The 26,433-nt window shown below is 34.0% G+C and overlaps 1 protein-coding gene across 1 annotated transcript; it reads left to right on the forward strand.

Annotated features, from left to right (window-relative positions):
- Window positions 1-1,179: 1,179 nt before the first annotated feature.
- LOC150101509 (vitamin D 25-hydroxylase-like) lies at window positions 1,180-21,566 on the forward strand. Its single transcript, XM_090400597.1, has 8 exons — window positions 1,180-1,526; window positions 1,959-2,080; window positions 10,612-10,718; window positions 11,513-11,802; window positions 18,425-18,540; window positions 18,711-18,966; window positions 20,286-20,473; window positions 20,839-21,566. Exons 1-8 carry the CDS (start codon window positions 1,300-1,302, stop codon window positions 21,015-21,017), a joined length of 1,485 nt encoding a protein of 494 aa, XP_090256723.1. The 5' UTR covers window positions 1,180-1,299; the 3' UTR covers window positions 21,018-21,566.
- The last annotated feature ends 4,867 nt before the right edge of the window (window positions 21,567-26,433 follow it).

Here is a 26,433-nt window from a genome sequence, read left to right on the forward strand (position 1 = left end):
TATCACAAAAAACTGGAAACTTAGCAAGATAAAAAATGAACTCATATAAACAAGTTAGGAACAACAGCAGTCAAGTTTCAACTGGCGTCCTTGTGTCAGGTATAGCGTGAGGTATTAGTGAGTGGGAACTATCTCAAGAACTCCAAAACTGAATTACAACGTTGAGTGAATCAGGTAAGCTATAACTTAAATTACTGTTCATGTTTGAGTGGTCCAGAAATATTTCTTTTGATATATATATATATATATATATATATATATATATATATATATATATATATATATATATATATATATATATATATATATATATATATATATATATGTATGGATTACTTGTTTTTCGGAACCGTAATTTCAACTTTTTTTGCAATAATTTTAGTTTTGTACATAAACGTAAGTTACATCGCTAAGATATTTCTGCTCACTTCTGTGGTTGTTCCAGTTATAGCTTCGGGAAATGGTAATGAATGGCAAGAACAGGGAAGATTTATTATCCATATACTGCGAGATTTTGGAGTTGGAAAAGCTGAGATCGAAGATCGGATAAACTTTAGATGAAATTAGTGTAATAATTAATTAATAAAAGAATTTATATTTCTGTCTGTTTTGTTTATTTATTTAATATATCCTAACTTATTTTCATCAGTTATGAGTTTTTATATAAATTTCATCTATCATAACAACTTATCGAGTAGTTAAGAGTTTTTTTTTTTTTAATTTAATAATTGGATAATTTCTTATACAGTATATGCATTATTGGAAGAAGAGCTACCAGGACCAGTTTCGACCTCTATTTAGGTATCATCAAAGGTAGCTAAACGAAGTAGAAAACTGTATGGCCTTATCAATAAATAATCTGGTTTACAAAACCTGTAGAAAAAAAAAATTATGAACGTTAAAATGAAATTTCAGAGTAAGCACGGGATATTTTTTGAAAAATTGTGTTTATTCAATGGTTCAATGTTTGAAACATGTCGTCGTCGGCCCTGGTGGCACACTTCGTAGCCGTCCGTCAGCTCGGAACGTGACGTCTGCGTCCGGTTTGGCGACGGACAGCAAAAACTAATTTCAGCACTTAATGGGTGATTATGCTGCGCGCGCAAAGTATAAGAAACTCCCCTTCTCCTTATCAATGAACCTTACCCTACTGATATTACTCGCGAATGCCTTCGACACTCTGACAGAACTGTTTTCAACTTGTACAAACGTCCGTTTTAACTTAGACGATTCATTAACCGAGGTTTTGTATTCACATTAATAAATCACTGGATCAATCATTGATCTATTAAAGATAAGATGGAGTCTCAGCTCACATCTTTCATAGAAACTCACTTGACTGCTTCCACCATAAGTGTATTCTTAACAGTTTTATGTGCATGTGTTATCTATCGCAGTCTGAGCGACAGTAGAAGACTTCCTCCTGGACCAATAGGACTGCCACTTATAGGATATTATCCGTTTGTTAAAAGAAATCTTCATTTGCAAGTAATGAAACTGTCCAAGAAATATGGCAAGACAATAAGGTAAACAACTTTTTTATTTACTAAAATCATAAATTACTACTTCCAAGATTTATATATATATATATATATATATATATATATATATATATATATATATATATATATATATATATATATATATATATATATATATATATATATATATATATATATATATATATATACACACATTATTATTAGGTTCGCGTTCAGTTGCATCATTATTCTGTGCTTCGATTCGCTATTTTTTTTTTTTTTTTGCATTTTATTGCTTACGAAGCTAATAATGCATGCATCAGATGAAACTGAAGGATTAAATTATCTTTATGAAATTATTACCAATGTTTCCTTCTAAATGATTTTTTTCTTTTAAAAATGCTGAAAACAAATATAATGTGTTTTTATATTTCTATTAAATTGAATTAAAAAAATATATATAATGTTCTTTTTCAGTTTAAAAATTGGCTCTTATTTAGTAGTATTCCTGAATGATTTCGAGACTATTAAAGAGGCAATGACCAAGTTCCTAGACAGGCCAAATCCAACAATATTTAACATTCTTCCTGGAAGCAAAAGTAAACAAATTATCTTACCTATATGCACCCTGGTTTTATTTAAATTGCAAAACATAGTGTATTAAACGTAGGAATATAAATAATCTTCATTTTATGGTGAATTTCTTTGAAGAGTTATGAATAAATAAAGAAAGAATTATAGATTTGTAAGTGTTATAAATTTGCAATATTTGTTATGAAATTTCATCATACAAAGTATACGAAATGTGTTATAGCTTACTAAACTTACTGATAGAAAATTCTCTGCAAATCTACAAATCTTACGTAAATAAACAAATTAGTAATAGAAGTGAAGGAGGGAAAATATCGCTTCAGGCGTCAGCGTTATCGAGATGTATATCACTTGTGATATTTAAAAAAGAAGTTATAATAACGAATGGAAACAAATCATAATTCTAGATTATAGTTTCTTTTCCTGTCGATGAAAAGAAACGTATTACCAATGTTTCCTTCTAAAAGAGGAAAATTTCTTTTCCTCTTTTACAGTCTTCTTACACCGATGCATCGATGTTAGTTCTACGTTAATGTCTCGCCAATACAGAGATATCCACCATTTTTGCCTGACGCAGTCCGTTAATATGACGATTATGTGTTTAGGTAAAACAGCGCTCACAAGATATACCAGAGAAGAATGTTTTCTTTCATCGCTCGAACGTTTTCGATGAACCCAGTCGACTACTCTAAGAAAACGGTTTATTGACTGCTCTGTAATATCAATATCTAACTTCTTGGAGCCATCCTGAAAATGTTAACCGATTAAAACATTTGTATAAAAATAAAAGAAAATAAGTAAAAAACATTCAATGATATTTCTGATTTAATCTCATTTTGCTCAGCTTCAGTTAAGTTCTTATAGTACAATATGCTGATTATGTTTATTTATTTAATTCTTTTTACTTTCCGTTCCTTTTAGTGTCTACAAGGAGGTGAGTATTGTTAACCTATAAAAAGCTAAACGTAGGCCGATCATTAATATTTCTACAGTGTCATGCAATCCTCCATGACGTATCTACAGCCATATCTAAACATAGCGTACAAGGTGACGCAAGAAGGACATTACTTACGTGACTACATCATACAGTTAAAATATAAGTAAGAAAATTATCACACAAAATCATAAAGATCCCCTCATCAAATGTTTTCTAAAATTACAGCAGATCGTTATTTATTTATTTATTTATTTATTGGATACCATAAAAATACACGTATCCGAAAATACACTCAATTTAGAAATAAAATTACTTTTGGTCGGCAGTAGATGGCGTTATGTGTAGATCACTAAAACACATCAAGGTATGTTTTAGTGGTTGAAGAAGCAGGAACGTGAGTTGTGCGGGGTGGAGTTCATTCCCGCTAAGAGAAATTGTACTATCGATCGATGATTTGGATCAGTTATAGATAACCAGGAAAAGTGGAGAAAATGGTCTTTTGCAAGTGATGCAAACAGTCGAAGAAGAAAAGCGAGTGTTGAATAATTACATCAAGGACATTCGTTTCCCAACTTGCAAAATCGCTTGGGGAATAAACAGTCGAAAAAGGTATTGAAAATGAAAATACGAAGATCTTATGTTACTCTAAACGATACAGACATTTTGAACATAATATGCCACTACTAACTACGAGTACATTGTTGTTGTACTACATACCACGCATTCGAACCACAACATGTGTGGTTTATTGATGTGGCAATTACCAGTCAATAGTAGAGTAAAAGAACAAGTCCACCAAAACATGACCAATTACAATTGAAATTGAAATTGAAATCCAACAAACTCGGGGCAAGAAAGCAACAACAGTTGATATTGTCAATTGAGCATTAAGAGCATTAAGAGCGATACCCAGAACATTTATATATAAAACCTCTCGAAAAGTTCTGCTACCCATCCCAACTCCAGAAATCTGCACTTTTAGGGACATTTTACTTTTTACGACGACCATATCTAATCGATTCCTAGGCCTTTCGATGAAGCCCGAATTGGAACTCATTTGCCAGCCAGATTTTGTTATGCAATTCCATGTTTCTTGTTACTCTTTGATTATAAACTCTGTTAATCGAATATAATAATACCACATAGTATTAAATGAGAGCATTCGCAATGTGTATTCCATCACAATTTCTTTTTTTTGTTGACATCACACATGAAATGTCACAAAATCTATAATGCTGGAAAGTGATTAAGGAGTAAAATATAGCTTAGTGATATAATTCTTAAACAGTGGGAGGTTAATAACTGAGTGGGAAAAAAGTATGAGGGAGATTGTTCCAAAATATAGAAGTGGATAAATGAAGCAAGCTGATGTTCAATGTGTTCAAAGCTGGACAGTGTATGGGTTTAGGCCAATCGCTTCTCTAGTTTCTCCATTGTTAGAAGAAAGTGGAGGAATGGTATCAACCAATTCAGAGGAGCAGTACCCGTGAAATTATCTATAGAAAAGGCATAGTTCTGAAATACACCAGAACCTATGATAACGTAACTGAAAGGAATATGTGATGGACGGGTCACTTATAAAGAGGACTACTCTCTTCTGAATACCATCAGGAATTCTTAGAGAGATCGTAGGTGCTGTACCCCAAATGTGGGAACGGTACGCCAATGTTGGACGGATTGATACGTATAGAATGTTAGGGATTGAGAGTAAAAAAGTAATGTTCACAACGGAAAAGAACAAAATGCTGTTTAGAGGCAAAGTGAGTAGTAATGTACGTGTATTTGGGCCAGGATAAACTGTATGTGACAGTTAACCCAAGAAGCGAAAATTGGACAATTTATGTTAATATATATACAGGGTGTTCGGGATAAATTTGACAGTTTCGTAAGGAAAAAGAAAATCTTCTTTGTATCTATTAAATTTAATGAATTGACAAAAAAACATTACAGGCAGAGTTAATTACAATACTATCAACAAGATTTACTCAAAATAACCACCATTAGCATCGATCACAGCTTCAATTCTGCTTCGGAACCTCGAACAAGCTGATGCTACAGTCTCCCTGGGAAGGGCCGCAAAAACTGTTTTAATTTTATCCATTAACTGGACTTTTGTATTACTGGAAGTGCGATTGGTGTCTTTTTCAACTGCGCCCCATACAAAATAATCCATGGGGTTAAGGTCTGGGGAGTTTGGAGGCCAAACATTTGGACTGGTGAAGTCGTAGAAATTTTCAGACAACCATTCTTGACTTTTCCCAGAGGTGTGGCAAGGGGCCGAATCCTGCTGCCATACATGCGGCCTACCATTGGCTACCCTTGTTATCCAGGGCTTGACTACAGTTAGCAACTCCACGAACAAAGCCCGAATTCCAATGCCAGGGTTCTTCAACATCTGTTCCTGCAGATTTGCGAGGAATTCTGCTGTACGAACGCAATCAGATCGTCTGCTAGGGATCTTTCTTCTTGCTACATCCTCGTAGTCACCATTGCAAGTCTCTAGTTCATGCCTGATTGTTTTTACTGTATTCAGGGAGCATTGGGCAGCAGTCGTAATATCCTTATTTTGATGGCGGGCACGAATCATCATGATACAAGTTATTCTCTTCCATGATTCAGGTGGGTTCCAGCTATCCATCCTTTCTGACATCTTGTATATGAATGAAGAAGGGTCCAAACTTTTAAATGAAGAGAAGTGTGTGTTAATACATGTAACTTACGGAAAAATATAATTAATTATAAATATGTCAAATTTATCCCGAACACCCTGTATATATATATATTCATTTTTTATATAAACTGACTAAAAATCCGAGAATTATAAAAAAATTGAGATTTATTAGATACGCAACATGTTTCGTCGGGATCGACTTCATCAGGCGTTGAGAACATAGAAAGCTATTAAAAGACACTGAAAAAAACATTGAGACACTGTGAAGCTATAAATTCGACTGCAAATTACAGTTATTATGAACTTGACCTATAGTCCGTGTTAAATTTCTATTGTTGTACACCTACGCGTGTGTGAAACCACAAGAAAACCAGTATCTGATAGAAGAGCTGAAAGAGTCAGGCAAATTATAGCTGAGATTATTGTTTATATGAAGAGGGTCCAAGGTAATTTCTTTTGACTCGACAATGCGGCGTTATACCTCATCGTGGCAAATGTGCAGGTTGGAAGTTGTTGTCCAATTTACTTCATGTTGGTGGCTTTCGTTCTTTGTGTTTATTGAAAACAGGACATGGCCTCATAGTGCAGTAGCTCTGGTTCTCTTGTAAACAATGTCTCTCTCTGGTGTTCCTCGAGACGTAGGTGGATAGATTTCTCTGTTTGGCCATAGTAAGATTTTTCGCATTCACATGTGATTTTGTATACACCTGGGATTTGTAGAAGGTTGTGCGTTTGTTTGTAATTGCTGAAACTTGAGCTTATATTTGGAAGAGTCGAGAAGCACATTTGTATGTTAACTTTCTGTATGATTCTACACAGTTTTTTGGATAGTGTGCCGATATATGGCAAGGAGATATGACCTTTGGAGTCGTCCTGCTACGTTGCTACGTTGACGGTGGAATAATGGTTTGTTAATACTTTTTAAAGAGTAGCCATTGCTTTTAAAGGCACATTTAAGATGTTGTAGTTCTTTTTTTAGCTCTTCTTCATCTGATAGTACAGATCTTGCACGATTCGCTAGAGTTTTTGTAATACCCAACTTCTGCACTGGATGGTGATGTGAGGACGCATGCAGATATCTGTCCATGTGTGTCGGTTTTCTAAATATAGAGATTTTTATGAACTCAGGCGTCTGGATGAGTGTAACATCTAGGAAACAGAGGGAACTATTTTCTTCAATCTCCATGGTCAATTTGATATCTTGATGGAGGTTGTTTAAGTGGTTGAGAAAACTGTAAAGATTCTCAATACCATGTTTTTTAGTCAGTTTGTATAAAATATGAACATATCCCAACTCCGAGTTAATATTAGTAGTCATCATTTCCCTTCTGACGAGGGTAATTGTGCACTTACGAAATCATATCAGAAGACACTCAACAGCATTGGAATTAATATCGTCAGACTTATCTTCTTGAAGAGATGTAAGTTTTCCTCAATTATTACGAAGTTCCTACAATTTGAAGAAGTGATTACTACAGAAAAAGCGCACCGAATTTACACTAAAGCTAAACTAGATCTTTAACGGAGAGGATTTGCAATACAAAACGCAATTTATCGTTTATTTTCACAGAAAAAACATCATTAGAAAACCAATTTGCAGCCTGCTTAGATCTTGAATCTTGGAATTAAATTAATGAATTAAGTACACACCGCGCATTACTATCTCAAAACTAAAATAAACACAAGCTCATCAGGAAGTTCAACTTACTCAAATCATAACAGACTTAAAAATTTGGTTATTAACAAATCTCCTACAAAAGACCACAGAAATCCCACGAAATACACCGCTTTCCATCCGTTCTTTACACCCACTCATTCCAAGGTTATATGGTCTCCCTAAGGTACATAAAGAAAACTACCCACTAAGACCTATAGTAGACAGCATTGACTGACCCACCTACAGGTTATCTAAATATCTGGCATCATGGTTAAAAGCTTATGATTTAAAAGTTTAAATCTTCTTCTTATATTAAAAACTCAACAGATTTTGTCTCTAAAATCGAGGACTTAAAACATAGGTCTTCTGACATCATAGTGAGCTTTGACGTGGTAGCACTCTTTACCAACATTCCGACACAAGAAATTCTCCATATTTTAAAGAACAAGATTTCGAATAAAATGTTCTCTCTACTATCTCACTGTGTAAACTCTGGCTATTTTGAATTTGAAGGTAAACTTTATAAACAGGTCAAAGGATTAGCAATAGGAAGTCCCCTCTCTCCTATGCTAGCAAATATTTTTTTTCGAGGATTTTGAACAAAAGGCAATCTCCTCTTCTAGATTAAAACCAAGAATTTGGCTTAGATATGTGGACGATATATTTCTCATATGGGAACATGGTATTGAGAATCTTCACAGTTTTCTCAACCACTTGAACAATCTCCATCAACATATCAAATTGACATTGGAGATTGAAGAAAATAGTTCCCTCTGTTTCCTAGATGTTAAACTCACCAAGACTCCTGAATCAATAAAAGTCTCTATATTTAGAAAGCCAACATACACACGGACAGATATCTGCATGCGTCCTCACATCACCATCCAGCGCAGACGTTGAGTATTATATCAACTCTAGCGAATCGTGCAAGATCTGTACTGTCATTTGAAGAAGAAGTAAAAAAAGAACTGAAACATCTTATATGGACCTTTAAAAGCAATTGCTACTCTTTAAAAAAGTATTAACAAACCATTATTCTACCGTCAACGTAGCAACGTAGATACATAGGGCGACTTCAAAGGTTATATCTCCTTGTCATATATCAGCACACTATCAAAAATACTGAGTAGAATCTTAAAGAAATTCAACATACAAACGTGCTTCTCGACTCTTCCAAATATAAGCTCAAGTTTCAGCAATTACAAACAAACAAACTCACAACCTTCTACAATTCCCAGGTGTATACAAAATCACATGTGAGTGCGTAAAACCTTACTATGGCCAAACGGATAAATCTCTCCTCCTACGTCTCGAGGAACACCAGAGCGACATTGCTTACAAGAGATCCAGGGCTACTGCACTATCAGGCCATGTCCTGTTTTCAATAAACACAAATAACGAAAGCCACCAACATGAAGTAAATTGGACAACAACTTCAAACCTGCACATTTGCCACGAAGAGGTAGAACGCCGCATTGTCGAGTCCAAAGAAATTACCTTGGACCCTCTTCATATGAATAATAATCTCAGCTATAATTTGCCTGACTCTTTCAGCTCTACTATCAGATACTGGCGATCTCGTGATTCCACTCACGCACAGGTGTACAACAATAGAACTTTAACAAGGACTATAGCACAAGTTCATAATAACTGTAATTTACAGTCGAATATTATAGCTTTATAATTGTATAGCTTTAGAGTGTCTCAATGTTTTATTCAGTGTCTTTTAATAGCTTTCTATGTTGTTAACACCTGATGAAGTCGAGCTCGACGAAACATATTACGTATCTAATAAATCTCATTTTATTATATATATATATATATATATATATATATATTTTTTTTTTACTTTGGGTGTAATATACGTTAAATATGCCAAGAAATTTTATATGCTTGATTATAATCCTTTTTCCAAGTAAGCAAAACAAAGTTTTGCACGTGAAATCTATTCACGTCTAAGCTACTTATATATCGAGGCTAATGACTTCGTATCACTTGCCTAAAGTATGTATCCCATAATGCAAATCACATCACACCCCCTTTGGAACGTGTATAATGCAATGCATAATGTGAAGGGCCACTACCCAGACCGGCTTTCACCGTCATTGAGGTCTCTGCAATGGGAACCAGATCCGGGAGAGATGCCGATGTTGAAGTAATGCAGAAGTCATATATATCTCATATAGAAATAGATAAAAAGGTGCTTGAATTTCTTCATAGAAATCTCTGGATGAGAGAAAGATTTAGAATCTTTAAAATCAAGCATAGAAAATTTCTTGGTATCTTTAACGTATATTACACCCAAGGTAAAAAACTTTCCACATCCTTCTCTCATCCAGAGATTTTTATGAAGAAGATCAAGCACTTTTTGTCTATTTCTTTATGAGATATACTTCAACCTTGGAATCTCTCCCGGGTGTGACTCTCACTGCAGAGACCTCAATAAAGGTCTAAACTGGTCTGGGTGCTGGCCTTCCCATTATGCATTGCATTAGACACGTTCCAAAGGGGGTGTGATGTGATTTGCATTATGGGATACATACTAAGGCAAGTGATACGAAGTCATCAGCCTCTATATACAAGTAGCTTAGACGTGAATAGATTTCCCGTGCAAAACTTTGTTTTGCTCACTTGGGAAAACGATTAAAACCAAGCATATGAAATTTCTTGGAATCTTTTCCATTTATCCTACAATCCTCTAATAAGAATAAAGTCTGTCCCTTGTAACACAAACCAGTCCTTTTTGTTGTAGGTGTTTATAAGAACTTTTCAGACATGTCGTCTATATATATATATATATGAAGGGCTCCGATTGCGAGAGGGTTGGGTCTACTGCGATATATATATATATATATATATATATAAATATATATATATATATATGTATATATATATATATATATGTATATATATAAATGTACATATATATATATATATATGTATATATTGCAGTTTTACTTATGAAGTGATATCTATCACTTTAGTAATATCTTAATTTCCGAAGAGGCGCTCATTGCTGCGTGCGTGCTGCATGCTGTGAATAAGCCATAAACCAAAAAATAAATGTGCTCTCTGCACCAGGGATCGACCACGGAACTGTTAGAAACTGTTTCAGACTTCCATTAGAAGAATTGTGGTGTCTTTTGGTGTCGTAGTGAATTTGATATTACCTTTTCGATTCTTATCTAATATTAGCATACATTTTAAACCTTTCAAAAATAGTGTAAAATTATTATGCATGCTTTGTTTTTGTCTAATGTTTTTTTTTTACCAGATTTAATTTCTGATAATGGCGAAGAATGGCAGGAACAGAGACGGTTTGCTGTCCACGTGCTTCGAGATTTAGGAGTTGGGAAAGGACAAATGGAGGAAATTATAAAGGTAACAAGAATGATAATTATATCAAAATTTTATATAACTGTTTTTCATAAGTATTGCAACTTAGCGTCCTATGAATAAAAACCGATTTATATTGAAAGATTCTAAGGTAAATATTCTGTAGTTTTTAAATTAAGATATTACTAAAGTGATAGCTATCACCTCATAAGTAACACTGCAATATCCCATGAGATGAATTGTATCACCTTGTAATAATAACAATAATTATTACTGTGTGATAATATTTTTGTCTTCTGAATAGTCGGATGAGAAATCAGAATTTTGCATACTAATGCACACTGTATACCTCATATACTTCTCACAGACCTGCAGTAGGACCACTGAATGATAACTACGATCATTCTCGGTTAACCTCAACACAAAGTACAATATCGCATGCTGAAGCATTACACTAGTCTGATATTATTTGAATTTACTATTCCATTTTCCAAGATATAATTTTAATTGTGATTAATTTATGAAGCGTAAACAGTCATTTTATGTTTTCAAATTGCTATTATATCTCTAAACGTTATTTTCAAAGAAAAGGCAAATTGCTTCATCTCGCTTCTATAAATTCTAAGACCGTTTTTTTTAAAACATTGTGATTCTGGTTGATTTTTTTTGAAATGGGAGTTAAACATTTTGACATGTGATATGCTTCTAAATTCAAAATACTGACTGGTTTTGGTAAACGTAGAAGGACTATGAAAATATTTTATTAGATCATATATTCATAAGATGATATTTCTTACTGAATAGCATCTTGGAGACGTCATATTTTCTTTCTCTTATAGGATGAAATATGCGCATTTATTAAAGTCGTCGAAAGTTTTGATGGAAAAGCATGTGACCTGAAAATACACCTTCTTCAAAGTGCTGCCAAAACCATCACCATTCTGATATTTGGAAGGCACACAGATGACGAGCTCATGAAAGTGATGCTCGAACAGTTTGCGCTGGATAACACAGATTTCTCAATGTTTGATGCACCCATCTTTATTGCATGGTTGAGGCCCATTTTCCTAAGAGTGATGAACTGCATGGAAATGATTAAAACGTATTTTAAATTTCTAAAATATATGGAGTAAGCAATTTATTATTTGTTCCTCCATTTAGTTATTTATATTAAAATATTATTTTCAGTGTTCTTTTAATTATTATTATTATTATTATTATTATTATTATTATTATTATTATTACAAGACATACAAAGAAAAGATGTCCTATGGAAACAACTTAAGAAGTGCCAAACAATATTGCTTTACAAGCTAAATACAAAAGAAAACGGAATCTCCTAACAACACAGATTACAACGGCAAAAAAAACTACTGTGACAACAGCTAAGAACGACATAAAGGAAACTTGGCATCTGATTAATGAAATGCTGGACAATATACATAGAACCACTGCCTCAGATACAATAAAACATAGCTTTGCTTGCGACTCCAAATCCCTTAAACAGTTGGCAACAAACTTTAATCAGCAATTCGAGAACTCTGTGAAAAAACTACAAGAAACAACCTTTCCTCATATAAACGAACATTCTCCACGGGGTCCACGAGCAACCCAGTCGATGTGGTTCACCACTGCAACAAAAGGAGAACTATCACTGGAAATTCAACAAATTAACCCGAACAAAGGACCTGGGATAGACGGAATCGGACCAAAAGTCATTAAAAACACTCAACGAACCTATATCCAATTATACAAAAACTGTTAAATAAAATCTTCGAAACGGGACATATACCTGAAACACTAAACTCTGCATTAATCACACCCATACACAAACATGGAAAAATAAACATTATAAGTAATTACAGACCCATCGCCATGTTGTCTGTAATCAACCAAATCATAGAGCGCATCGTGCGCTGCAAACTCTCCATATACGTGGAAAAATTTCAAATCATACCCAAAACACAATATGGCTTTCAAAAGAATAAAGGAACAGCAACACTCGTGGAAGATTTCACAGACCTAATAAACGCTGCATTGGATAAAAACAGAATAGTCGTATGCATTGACCTAACAAAAGCATTTTACACACTAACTCACAACACCTTATTAACTAAACAAACGCATATCGGAATCGGAGGTCCTCCACTCCAGTGGTTTAAAGCATACATGGAAAACAGGAAGCACATCATACGTATGCGATCAGCATACAGCAAAGAGGTACAGGTAACCTGTGGAGTACCGCAAGGAACTGTCCTATCTCCCATTCTATTTAACACACACACACACACACACACACACACACACACACACACACACACACACACACACACACACACACACACACACACACACACACACACACACACACACACACACACACACACACACACACACACACACACACACACACACACACACACACACACACACACGACATAAGCTATCTTCCCTTCAAAAAGTAAAATCTTCCGGACGCAGATGACATGGCCATAGTATTCATTCACAAGAACGCAAATATCGTTTACACAAATATGCTACACGACATCAATCAAATCATTGACTGCTTAACCGAAAACGGTATATATATATAAACCCTGCAAAAACAAAGCTAATGATATTCAAAAACCCCCAATCCTTTCCCATAGAAACAAAATATCTCACTATCCGACATTCACCTACCTATACACAAAGTGCTGAATCTAAAACCACAACCAGCACACAGGTGAAAACAAAAGCTATCTCGGACATCACTTCGATGCTGGTCAAAGTTGGAATAACCATACAAACTACCTATACACCAACTTAGGATAATAGCAATCAAACTATACCGATTAAAAGATATTGCCCCAACACACATAAAAATACTAATCTATAAAGCATTACGTGAAAACATTTTAAGATACGCAATCACATCATACGCATTCTGCGCAGACTACAGACTTAATAGGTTACAACGGTTGCAAGATAAAATGGTAAAACTGATATTCTGGGAACAACTCACACTTATGCAGGCAGCATGGACAGAACACAAAATATTTAAGGTGGAACACCTATGCCACTACACAGTCATGTTAACACGTTCATTGCCAATCACGCGATATCGCGCAATGCGACACCTCACCAAACGGCCGATCACGCGTTATCGCGTGGACGTCGCTAACTAATTAAAAAAAAATTAAAAAAAATTGGCCATCACACGAAATTCCAATTTTCAGCTTGGCAATGAAAGTGTTAAAGCACTACTACAGCCCAACCTATAGAGTAACCAGAACAACATATCAGATAACAAGACCACAGTCAACATACTATATAACATATAAGTACAGCAATCACCATGGAAAAGCCACCCGAAACTTCTACGTACATGACATGATAAACAAACTGCCGTTCGAAGGCAGAAACCTCGGAACATACAGAGAGCTGAAACAAGCGCTTTATAAATATTATAGCGAGAAAGAAAATTAGAGAAATTCTTGTCTCTCTCTCTCTCTCTCTCTCTCTCTCTCTCTCTCTCCCTCACTACAAGGACACAAACAAACACACCATGTCCAAATCCAACCCTACTTGCAAAAAATAAAAAAAGGAAAAAAAAGTTAAAAACTGTGTAATAGCAGTTGAAGACTTCCAAGCACGTACTAACAAACAGTAAAATGAACACCTGGTTCGCGACCAGTATAGAAACATAACCACAGAACCTCCGCCATCTATTATATTCCTCATATAAGCTCTGCAAAGCTTCGAGGAAGAAATCAGAAATGCCTTCCAAATTATTATTATTATATTAGTTATTTACTCAAAAAAAATATGTATAATCACACTGTTAATATCAGAACATGCGTTGTAAATGCACAATACAGAGGCAAAGAGTGTTATTAAAATTTTTAACTGAAACAAAATTATTATTATTATTATTATTATTATTATTATCTGAGACCTCCAGGGAGTCAAAGATTCATCGAGAGACGGTGATTCCTGTTCACCATTACGCCAAGATCCCGAGCCTTATTAGTTTCTTGTAGCATAACTCAGCTAATATAATATTCCGCTGGAACTCAAATCACGCCAAAGTGCATTACACTTACTACATTAAACTGATTACCATTTTCGTTTTTCCGAATTTCCTGCCTATTAAATATAATGTTTAATTGAATACCAGTAGCATCCCTGATTGTCCTGCCTATCTTCGCATCATCAGCAAACAATTGCACATCTGATGTTAGATCCTGTCTAATGTCATTAATGTATAAATTACACAATAATGGCTCAAAGACCTTGAGATATACCATTGGTCACCTTTTATCGGACAGTTTCACACCCACGGTGTACCATTTTTTGATATCTGTCTGTCAACTATCCTGAACAAAGTAAAGAGTTTATATTCCATTCCCATATCGTCCAGTTTATGCAACATCCTATCGTGTGGTGGTATCAAATCAAATGCCTTAGAAAAGTTCAATATTAATATTTTATATCCATTCCCTTTATCCAAATTGGCCTTAACATTGTCAAAAAATATGAACAAATTGCTATAACATGACATTCTTGAGTAAACCCATGCTACGCCTTTCTCTACCCATTTCTGTATGCAAGTTCCTATCAACTTTTCTAAAATCGTCAAAACCTGCAGTCAAACACTTCAGATTTTGCACCATTCTCTGACAAAGGAATTATCATAAATTCTTGAGCTGAGACTCCATTTATACAAACATGTGAAGGCGTAGCGAATTCGGTCTAACATTACTTTAGCAAAAGTGCTGATATTCAATCTGCATATATTTAAATTAACATGCAGGATTAGATGATATTGTGGAACCACTAATATTTGTTCATAAAAATACAAACCATTCTCTGTTTGTTAAGAGTTTATATGCCATAGCTTTTCGATTTTCATCTGCGATGCTAGGATTGTTATTGTTTATCAATCGTTTCAGCTAAGTATTAGTTTAATTGGCTGGCTCGTATGGAGATAACATGGTACCCCTTACCAGTAATTTGGTTTCTCCTTCTATCAAAGCATCTTGAGAACACATGCAATTATTATCTCAAAGTTCAGGTTCATTTTTGTTGTCCAGCAATTGGCCTTGTTCTCTATATGGTTTGTAGGAGAACTATAGAAGAAATTTCCCAATTTCAGTATCAGATGGATGAATCTCTCTCTCTCTCTCTCTTTCTTGTGTATTTTCGAGAATTGTCGAAATTCTCGCCCGGACTATCTATTGAAACTCTCCGAAAAGTAAGTTTACAAAAATCTATATTAACCCAAGTCTACAACACCAGTCGTTTCTTACTTGTTTCTTCGGGTTCCCTCTAGCGAAAATGGTAATTTTCGAACCTATATACGTGTACATGAGAGTTCTAGAACGTGGCAAGCTAAAATGATATAATTTTGAACATTATTTGCGTAAAAAAAAAGAAAAAAGAAATTGAACTGTCATGATATAGGATAGAAATAATCAATGCGATAATTATTGGCTGTGTGAATTGAGTATTTTTCAGTGCATGAAATGTTTAATAAAACGCTCTTAAACATGAACAAAGTGTTTGAAAATCCCAAGATTTGTAATTATTTGATGTGTATACACACACGTAACTGATATGTTATGTTATACAGGTTTTTCTATTTGGTTATAATAAACTCCGAACTGTATAAATCTGCTGGAAACAAATTTCATCAGAGATTACTAAAATTTTTAAATAAAATATATACAATGGACAAATACCAATAGAATGGAATACAAGCATGGTAATACCTATATTTAAAAAAGGGATAAAACAAACTTGCTAACTACCGAGGTATTAGTTTATTGAATACATGCTAAAAATATATAGCAGAATAGAATACTTAATGAAAAACTAAAAATATACAGTGAAAAAATAGTATTACAATTACAAAATGGATTTAGAAAAGGACGCTCAACAATGGATGCAGCTTTCTGTTTAAAACTGCTTTTAGAAAACAGAAGAGAATTTAATTTGGAAACTCATCTTTTGTTTATAGATTACGAAAAAACATTTGACAAAGTAAAAAGATATATACTGTTTCATATATTACAAAAAATAAATATACCTAATATTTTACTGCATGCAATATTGAATATACATAAAGATAATGAAATAAAATTAAAAATAAATTAAAGGTTCTCTGAAAAACAATCTATAAACCCAGGAGTAAGACAGGGATGCCCTCTGTGTTGTACACTTTTCAATATTTATATTAATGAAATATTAGTACAGTGGAACACCGTAAACCATCAAGATATATAAATTTCCCGAAATAACAAAATAAATACGCTATTATTTGCAGATGATCAGGTAATAATATCAGATAAGAAGGACAATTTAAGAACAATATATATTTTACATATTATAGTAGAACAGTTTGGATTGAAAAAATTCCATAGATAAAATTAAAACGATGGCATTTTGTGGACAAACTCCAGTTACAAGCAAAATAGTTATTAATAATAAAATAACAGAAAAGATAAATACTTTCAGTTATCTTGGATGTGAAATATCATATAATGGAGAAAAAGTTTTAAAATTAAAAACTTCAAACTTTTTTTGAGCAGGCCCACATTATTATATGACAGTAAAAATTGGGCAATAAACAAAAAAGATGAATAAAGAATAAAAACAAGTGAAATGAGGTTTATGAGAACTGCAAAATACACATTATTAGATCAAAAAAGGAACGAAGACATTTTAAAAGAACTAAAAACAAAATTAATAGAAGGAAAACTATACAATTATAAACAAAAATGGATTGAACATGTAAACCGAATGGCCAACACCCGATATCCTAAACAAACACTAAAATATAAGCCAATTGGAAAGAGAAGACCGGGTAGTCCTCAAAACAAGGATATCAGATGGATAGCGAGTCGGAACAGACCAATATGGTCTATACTCGTAATTAGTGTTATGATGATTAAAAATACCAAGAAATTAGTTTAATCCTTTATACAAGCCTAAGCATATAACGTTTACCTGCAGCATTTTCAGGAAGTAAGGATATTTGTTTTGCATTATGGGATACTAAGGCAAGTGATGTGAAGTCGTTAGCTTCTATGTGCGAGTTGCCTCAATCCTGAAAATACTTCACGCGCAAACTTTGTTTGCTTACACTTGGATAAGGAATAAAAGCAAGTATATAATTTCTTGGTATCTTTAATTGATATTTTATTTTGTTGAAATTAACTTATAATGATCGACTTTCAAACGAATACAGTTCAGCATAGAAGAAAACCAGGTGATTATTTGTATCAGCAGCCAGTGAAATAGGTAGATGTGTTAGTCTTGGCTTTAATCCTATATATCCTATGTAGCACATCCCCTTTTGGTCTTTGCAGAGACCTTCCCACACTCGTATGAGACTCAGTCTCCGTTCCACTGTCAAAGATGACACTCCAACGAAGTGCTTTGTTACAATTACATCAATGCAGCAGCAGTAGTTCAGACGTGTGTGATTTTTGAAGGTTTAATTCTGCCAAGATATCAAAGCGAATATTACAATGATATGAAAGCATATCACACACACACACACACACACACACACACACACACACACACACACACACACACACACACACACACACACACACACACACACACACACACACACACACACACACACACACACACACACACACACACACACACACACACACACATTCCTGGATTTATTATCATTTGCTGATGGTTAAATATTTTAAGTAATTGTATATTTTATTTATTTTTATTTTTTATAGAAATAAAAGCGAATATGTTCGAAAGAACATCGATCCGAACAATATCAACAGTTACCTAGAAAGATTTTTGCTAGAAATGAATTCCCGAAAAAATGACCCGAAAAGTTCTTTTAGTGGTGAGTATTTCTTGAAACGTTATCCAAACCAGCATGTTTGTTTTATTTTTATATTATTGTTTTTTTAAATCAATACTAACCAACTAGCTTACAGATATTATTGAATACTCATCTATCATAAGACTGAATTCTAGACATATATAGATGCACGTATGTATATTTTTCCTTAGATGTCATGTTGTTGGGAAATATAAGTTCATTTTATGGTGCGGGGACAGAAACTATAACATCCTCAACTATATGGAATCTTTTAACAATGGCAGCATATCCTGATATTCAGAAACGCGTCCAGGATGAAATTGATGATATTATCGGCAAAGAAAGGATGCCGTCTTGGGAAGATCGCCTTCGTCTTCCTTATACGCAAGCTACATTATTAGAAATCTCCAGATGGCAGACCACAGTTCCGTTGAATGCACATAGAGTGTAAGTATTTAATGTTAAAGTTTTAAAGAATATTTTTGGAATGACCTAGTTATGTTTACATTGTCAAATTACATTCAAGATTATCCGCTTGACAGGAAAACTCATAGTTTTATGGACAAAGAGGGAAAGTGGTCAGAAAATTACTCCGGAACAAATTCAGCATTTTAGAATTGCTAATTGGTTTCGTTTCCAACACTTACAATTTATGTGTACACAAATATATCTAATTAGTGATCTTTGTCTACACATAAAGATATCTATAGAAACGAAGGAAACCAAACAATGTCTCTTGCTGTGCATGCATCGCTGAAATTATTTAAGCTGATTGTTATGGATGGAGACAAGTTAATGCAAAATTAATAATAATATTAATTAATAATTTATTAATAATTAGTGAAAAATATGTTGCCAGTTGAATAAACCTCCTACGACGAGTCTATCGATTCCATGAAGGATGCAATAATAATAATAATAATAATAATAATAATAATTGTAGTGGTTGGATGATTTATTGGATAATGAGGATTAGTTAATTAAGGCGTGCTAATCCCTCCTACTTCCAACCTAGGGTTAGCTTTTAGGGCAATTAAAAAATGTACATGCACATATTTATACATATTTATATTATACTTTATCAGAACTTGGCTGACTATTATGCTAGAGGGGGAGGCATCAAAATCTTTGAGACGTTGAGGTGGGGCATGATCCAAAAAACGTTGAGAAACACTGGATCGTTAATGTCTGTTTTTTTCGCAACGTTTGCGTATTTGCGTACAAATGAATGAATATCCCACAGTTTGACACAACTGTGGGATATTCATTTGTAAGAAAAATGAACACGTAGTCACAGCAAAGATTCATTAATAAATTAAAAAAGTTTCAAATATATCGTATTACGAAGCATCATTATTCACAAGACAGAACAACGATCAGACAAATGAACGAAATTAAAATTTTGAATCGCTTGATTTATTTGCCTCTGAAACATATGCAGTGCGGAATATCTTTTTATCTTTCCTTTCTTCTTTTTTTCTCTCTTTAATATATCTTCCTAACTTTAAATAACGTTTTATAACAGACAATAAATACCAATAGTAAACAATTAATAATAGGAACTCGTCATTTTTTTAAAACAAGCAATTTTTGCTTTGTGTACTGGATATATCATATTCATTTTTATTCAGCTTATATCTGCTACTTGTAATAGTAATAAAACTTCTGGTATTCTTAGAAATAAATGCATTATTTGAAAGAAATATATGCAGATACCTTAACTAAACCTGTATTAAATAACTGTGTAACCGATTACATATTCATAGTGCCTCAGAAGATTCTGTTATCGGCAACTATGACATTCCGAAAGGGACAATAATAGTCGCCAACTTTTGGGCTGTGCATCATGATCCAAAGTACTGGGAAAATCCAGATAGCTTTCTTCCAGAAAGATTTTTATCATCAGATGGGAAAATAGTAAAGAAGCCAGAATATCTCATTCCCTTCTCTCTGGGTAAGTTACTGCTATTAGTACAGTGATAGAAGATTTGAAAGTGATTTTGGTTTCTAGACATTACAGTTACGTGCATATCAAATTTTTTCAGATTACTAGAGAATTCGCAGTTTTTCCTGAAATGATACAATAATATACTGATGAGCACTTAGAATTAGTTCATTTACTGAGATATTCATTCATTCACTATCAATCAGATGCTTGAATAGTAGCCTTATCTCCTAAATGTAAAACTGCAGTTATGCATTGCACTCAGTCAATTGACTTATGATTAATCATGTATTATTATTATTTTATTTAATTATACTTAGAGAGAGAGAATTCACATATTATGATTATAGAAAAGGCCTCTTTATTTTTTAAAGGGAAACGATCCTGTATAGGAGAGAATATGGGACTAGTTTCAGTTTTCCTGTATACTACAAGAATTCTACAACAGTTTGAAGTGACGTTACCAGAGGGAGCATCCGTCGATTTTGAAGGACACCTTACGATATCTTTGCATGCCAAAGACCAAAAGCTTTGTCTTATAAAGCGAAGATGACTTTTAATAACCAGTGTCAAATTGTTGCTAATGTTTCTCATTTTATCATTACGTATCAATTAAAGGCTTAAATATTTCTTCATGCAACAAAACTTACTTCGATGAAGTAACAAAACTTCATCGAAGTATAATGTGTGTTTGTTGTCACATTGTTCTCAAAATACGAAAAAAGGACTAAAAGGACATCGGAGAACAGTTTTCTTAAAGGTTGCCAATCGGTACTTGAGAGGCTAGTTGCTGAAAAAAAATGGTAATAGATATGTTCTGGCCATATTCAATTCAGATATTGATTTATTTTTCTTATTTGAATTCCCTGTATTGATAGCATGCAGTCAACAGATAATACTCGTATATAACAGATTATGATTTTTATTTTCGATTGTTAAAGAAATAAATAATCTAAAGAAATGGAATATTGTTTATTAGCAAAACGAAGATTTGTTTATTTATATGGATTTTATTCTACGAAACATTTGTAATGTCATTATTGAAGTCAATTTTTAAAAGTACTCATAATATCTCTAAATAAATTAAAATAAAAATTGAGAATGTTGAATTTGGGAAAAACATTTTATATCATCGCATCACAGTATTCATTATTGCCATATATTTAGCTGCAAACTAACAGTCAGTTTCATTCTAAATAAGTTTTTTGATATATTATTAATGGAATGATCTTTAGCAAATATACTACGTTCTGTATCCGTGAATAGACGTTTTGAAATAAACATTAGGAGCAATTTGGGGAAATTAGCGCATAAAGTTGTGCAGTTGCAATCAACACTATAAAAAGTAAATTTTATAGTTGTTAATCAGACTATGTTAATCTGTATGAAATACATGTGATTACAGTGAGTACTGAATTGCTCTGGAAATAAATTAATTACGTTTTTAAAGAAATATAGTCTCGCTTTTGGTTTGAGTCACATCATTTACTTTCTATTGTAAGCGAGACTATATTTCTGGCCAGTCGTTTAGAGACGCATTGTTTTTCCTCAAGCCATATTACATCACATCACATCACAGTAAACTATACTGTGTGATAGGGATTATTGTTCACCCGTTACTGATACATTCACTGTAAAAATTCCATAAGCGTAGAAAGTGCAGCGATATCCAGAACTTGCAAGCACACCTTCATAATGGTGGCATCTATAAAAACCTAATAATTTAGAAACTATTTTACTTACACATTAGTTGCAGTAATTTAAATACTAATTTAACGAGAGACACGAAGTCGATATTATTAATGCGTTTGGAGGGGTGAGGTCGGTAGCACATGGAAATTAAGTGCATTACCCTGAAACTTACTGTTTCACTCTGTTGGATCTCTCGCTGTATTGCGCTGCAGAGTTTGTTATAGTACGTATTATTAACATGAGATACAAATTGCTACTGTAAAAACTCATGACCCTTCAGGGTTAGGTCTCATTTGAATATTCTATTTTGATAAATAGAGAAATATGTATTCCTATCCATTTATTTTCTTATATGTTATTTCTTTGTTTTGTATGTTGAAGATATCTTTCTAATAAAGTTCCTTGCATCCTAAATTGTATTCTAACGCATGTGCGAAGGATTGATTCCTTAGCGGCGTCACGAGGCATATCTCACTCAGCTAATAAATAGATTATAAATAGCGATAAAAGGAATCAGAATTATAATACGAAGGTGGTCTGAAAAGTGCTCGGCCTCAACCATAAATGGCAACACTATCGATACGATGTTTTTTTTTTCTAAGTTGGTACATCTGTCATAAGCATCCATGTGAAATTGCCAGTTATTCTATCAAGTAGTTTGTTTTATACAGCTGTCTGAAGCAAAAGTGTTGTCTGTAACCCTTGAAATGGATAAAAGTGAGTATTCGCGCGGTTATAAAATTCTTTGTAAAAGAAGGTTTAACGCCAAAAAAATTTACTCGAAGTTCATAAACGTTTATGGGCACTCTTTTCCTTTCGTTTTCGACAATTAAGAAATGGGCTGCTGAGTTTCAACGTGGCCTTATCATCCTTGAAGATGATCCACGTGAAGGACGTCCAAAAAGTGTAACAACACCAGAAATCGTTGATCAAGTGGACGATATGGTATTGAATGACCGGCGAGTCAAAGTGCGTGAAATTGCTGAGACTATAGGTATTTCAAAAATACGTGTAGGATATATTTTGCATAAATAATTGCAAATGAAAAATCTTTGCAAGATGCGTGCAGCGCTTGCTCACAGCAGATCAAACACGCACTCGCATGAAAATCTTTGAACAGTGCTTGGAGTGTTTTAACAAGCATAAAACTAATTTTTTATGCGTCGATTTATTACTATGGATGAAACTTGAATTTACCATCACACACACAGAGAAACCAAACCAGTGGATACAAGCTAATTATTCAGTGGCGCCAAAGAAGACAAAGTCGGTTTCAGCAGGAAAGGTCATGGCATCGGTATTTGTCGATGCTAAAGACATTTTTTAAAATTAATTATCTTGAGAAGGGTAAAAGGCTAACCGGGGAATATTATTCCAATCATTTAACCAGACTAGACGAAAACATTCGTGAGAAAAGACTCGCTTTGTAGAAGAAAAAATCATCTTTCATCAGGGCAATCCACCTGCCCACAAATGTGTTTTGGTAATGGGAAAATTAAGGGATCTGCACTATGAATTGTTGAAACATCCACCATAATCCCCAGATTCCCCCCCCCCTCCCTGACTTATATCTCTACCCAAAACTAAAACTCTTCCTCGCTGGTCACATTTTTTCTTCGAATCAAGAGGTGATTGTAGCTGTTGAGGAGTATTTTTCAGATCTTACTGAGAACCACTACAGGGACGGTATAATGAACCTGGAGCAACGCTGGAATAAATGTATTAGTCTTAAGGGAGATTATGTTGAAAAATAAAAATAATTTTGAAATTATAAATTCACGTTTTCATGGTTAGGACAAGAACTTTTCAGACCACCCTCGTACACATTATCGTCTGTGATATTATTCAAGAAACTTGAACGAGTACCTGACACTTACAATATTAAAATGCATTTCTCTGATATTTTATGTGTGATTTTACCTACTATAGGATATTAGCCTACTTTACATTACTACTCATACCTTTGATATCTATGGGTTAGATAATGAGGATATCCTGCTTCGGATACTAAACATAGAACTTTTACAATCATCACTTCAGGCCTCTAATAAATATAATTGCGAATGTTAATAATGTTAATGCAAAGACAAATACATTAATCTCCTTGAATGAGAGATGTACATCTCTCAGTGAAGGACAGTAATGTAACATCCATTCCAACAGCGGAATTCCAAGCAATTATATGGACATCGTCTAGTTTCGCTATGCAGTTAACTGACAACTTCGTTAGGAGAAGATGGAGAGTGCATAAAAACCTGCATACTTTAACAACCTTCTTTTTTTCATTTTTTGAAGAAATCGAATGATAACATAATATCTATTCATGCGTCTCATTATGGTTAGGGATCTGTTATAGAGCATTATAGAGCATTATGGGATCTGTTATAAAGCAATGTATGCAGTTTAGTTATTGGGATAGCAGAGGTCATGTTTTCGTATGTATATAAACAAATAAGAATCTTCCAGATATGTTGACTCATGTGGTCCTGGTTTCTGTTAACCGTGCGAGCATTTTCTACAGGCGCTAGATCCTTTAGGTATGTGTTGCATTTGATGATTCACCTACTCTCCTTAAGGTGCTACTACAACTACCTATTAACAATGGCGACGCCCTTTGTTCTTCTATCGTCGTTGGCCTCTGGCTACATCTGAACTTTGAAAGGTACGTGAAATGAAAACTATTTCACGGATTTAGATAATTTATACATACACCTCTTCAGCTTGCTGCGTGCAGCCACTTCATAATACTTTCAGATTATACAGTAAGATAAAAGCCACCTTGAAACAAGAGAAACATAAGCGGCCAAGAGCCACCAGTGGTTATCGGCGAGCAACCCATGCTTTATTGAAGTGCTAGGCAAATAGCTCATTAAAAACTACTGAATATTTCTTAGCGAGAGTAATAATCATCAAACCAGTGAGTATATTCTGCTACATACTGAAGATTCCAACTCCTACAGTGCCATTCTTTAAAAATATCCGAAATTCATCAAGTTTTATAGGATCAAGTCAATCAAGCCATATACTGTTCTATGTCTTTATATTGTAGGATAAATTCTGTTATTGGTTTTCATGCACTGCTTTTTATTTACTTATTTATTTATTTATTTTATTATTTTTTATGAATATGTAGTGTCACGAAAACCACATAAGCCGAGTCGACAAAAGAATATATTTCTTCTTCTATCGACACAGGGCCCTTCTTCTTTGCTACCTTAAATACTAACACTGAGTTACGTCCAAAAATATCTAGCTTGATTTGCGAAGATGCCCTGAATACGTGCAAAATCTTTTATCTGAGACACAGTGAAAGAAACTTCGTTTTCAGAAATGTTAATGGAGCTTCTCGTGTTGTTGTTGTCTTGTCTTTTGATGAGTCTTAGATATTTCTATGCGCTCTTTCATCTGCTTTTGCGATGTCCATGATTTTGTTCAGATAGAGTTATTCACGATTAGTGCCTATTGCTTGCATGGCTGCTGTAATCGCTGGACAGGTAAAAATTAAGTAGGTGTGAGTTCAGTATTAGGATAGTTATTACAGTTTCTGTATGTTCTCGTACCATCCTTATTGATCTTCATTCTTCTAAAATGTTCTGTTCGCTATCTTGCTATCGTGGTGGAGGTCTTTCTGTCAACATCAATTTCGGTAATTTGGTATTGGATCCCTGATTTTAGTGGAATTAGTTTAAATTTTGCTAGTGCATTAGCATCAGCAAAAGTTATCATGTCAGTTTCTTGGTTGAGTTCTCTGGCCTCTTTTGCTAATTTATCAACTGCTTCATTGTAGTCAATGTCTACATGTGTAGGAATCCATTTTAAAATGGAAAGTTTTTCCCAAACACGTTAGTTAGTTTAAAAGTTTATGGATATCTTGGGTGAGCTTGGTATTGCCATTTTTGATTGCCTACATGGCTGATCTTGAGTCACTGTAAATCACAATTCCCTCAGATTGTTGAGATGATGATAATTTTAAGTAGGCTTCGAGTGCTTTATTTATTGCATAGAGTTCGCTGATAAAATTGCAAGAACGTCTCCTAGAATCCAAGTTTTATTGAGCGTTTTTTGCCTTTCTGGAGTAGATGGAGAACATCAGCGCCCCCATTTATCATATTGGTGTCTAACGATCCATCGGTATAACAAGTAACTTGTTTGAAGGATGTTCTTTGAGCGTTTCTTTTAAATATTTTTTTCCATGGGGGTCGGTAAGGTTTAGATTTATGGAGGTATTCGAAGGTAAAGGTCTGGAAAATAGAGATACTTTGCTTATGTGGGCATTC

This window comes from Typopeltis vanoorti, chromosome 11, assembly GCF_054136105.1.
Source record: "Typopeltis vanoorti isolate ZY-2024b chromosome 11, IOZ_Tvanoo_1.0, whole genome shotgun sequence".
Taxonomy (NCBI): Eukaryota; Metazoa; Arthropoda; class Arachnida; order Uropygi; family Thelyphonidae; genus Typopeltis; species Typopeltis vanoorti.

Coding starts and splice junctions, on each gene's coding strand:
- LOC150101509 (XM_090400597.1), top strand. CDS start 1,300: ATGGAGTCTCAGCTCACATCTTTCATAGAAACTCACTTGACTGCTTCC. Junction 10,719..11,512: donor AAATGGAGGAAATTATAAAG/GTAACAAGAATG, acceptor TTTCTCTTATAG/GATGAAATATGCGCATTTAT. Junction 20,474..20,838: donor TCTCATTCCCTTCTCTCTGG/GTAAGTTACTGC, acceptor TATTTTTTAAAG/GGAAACGATCCTGTATAGGA.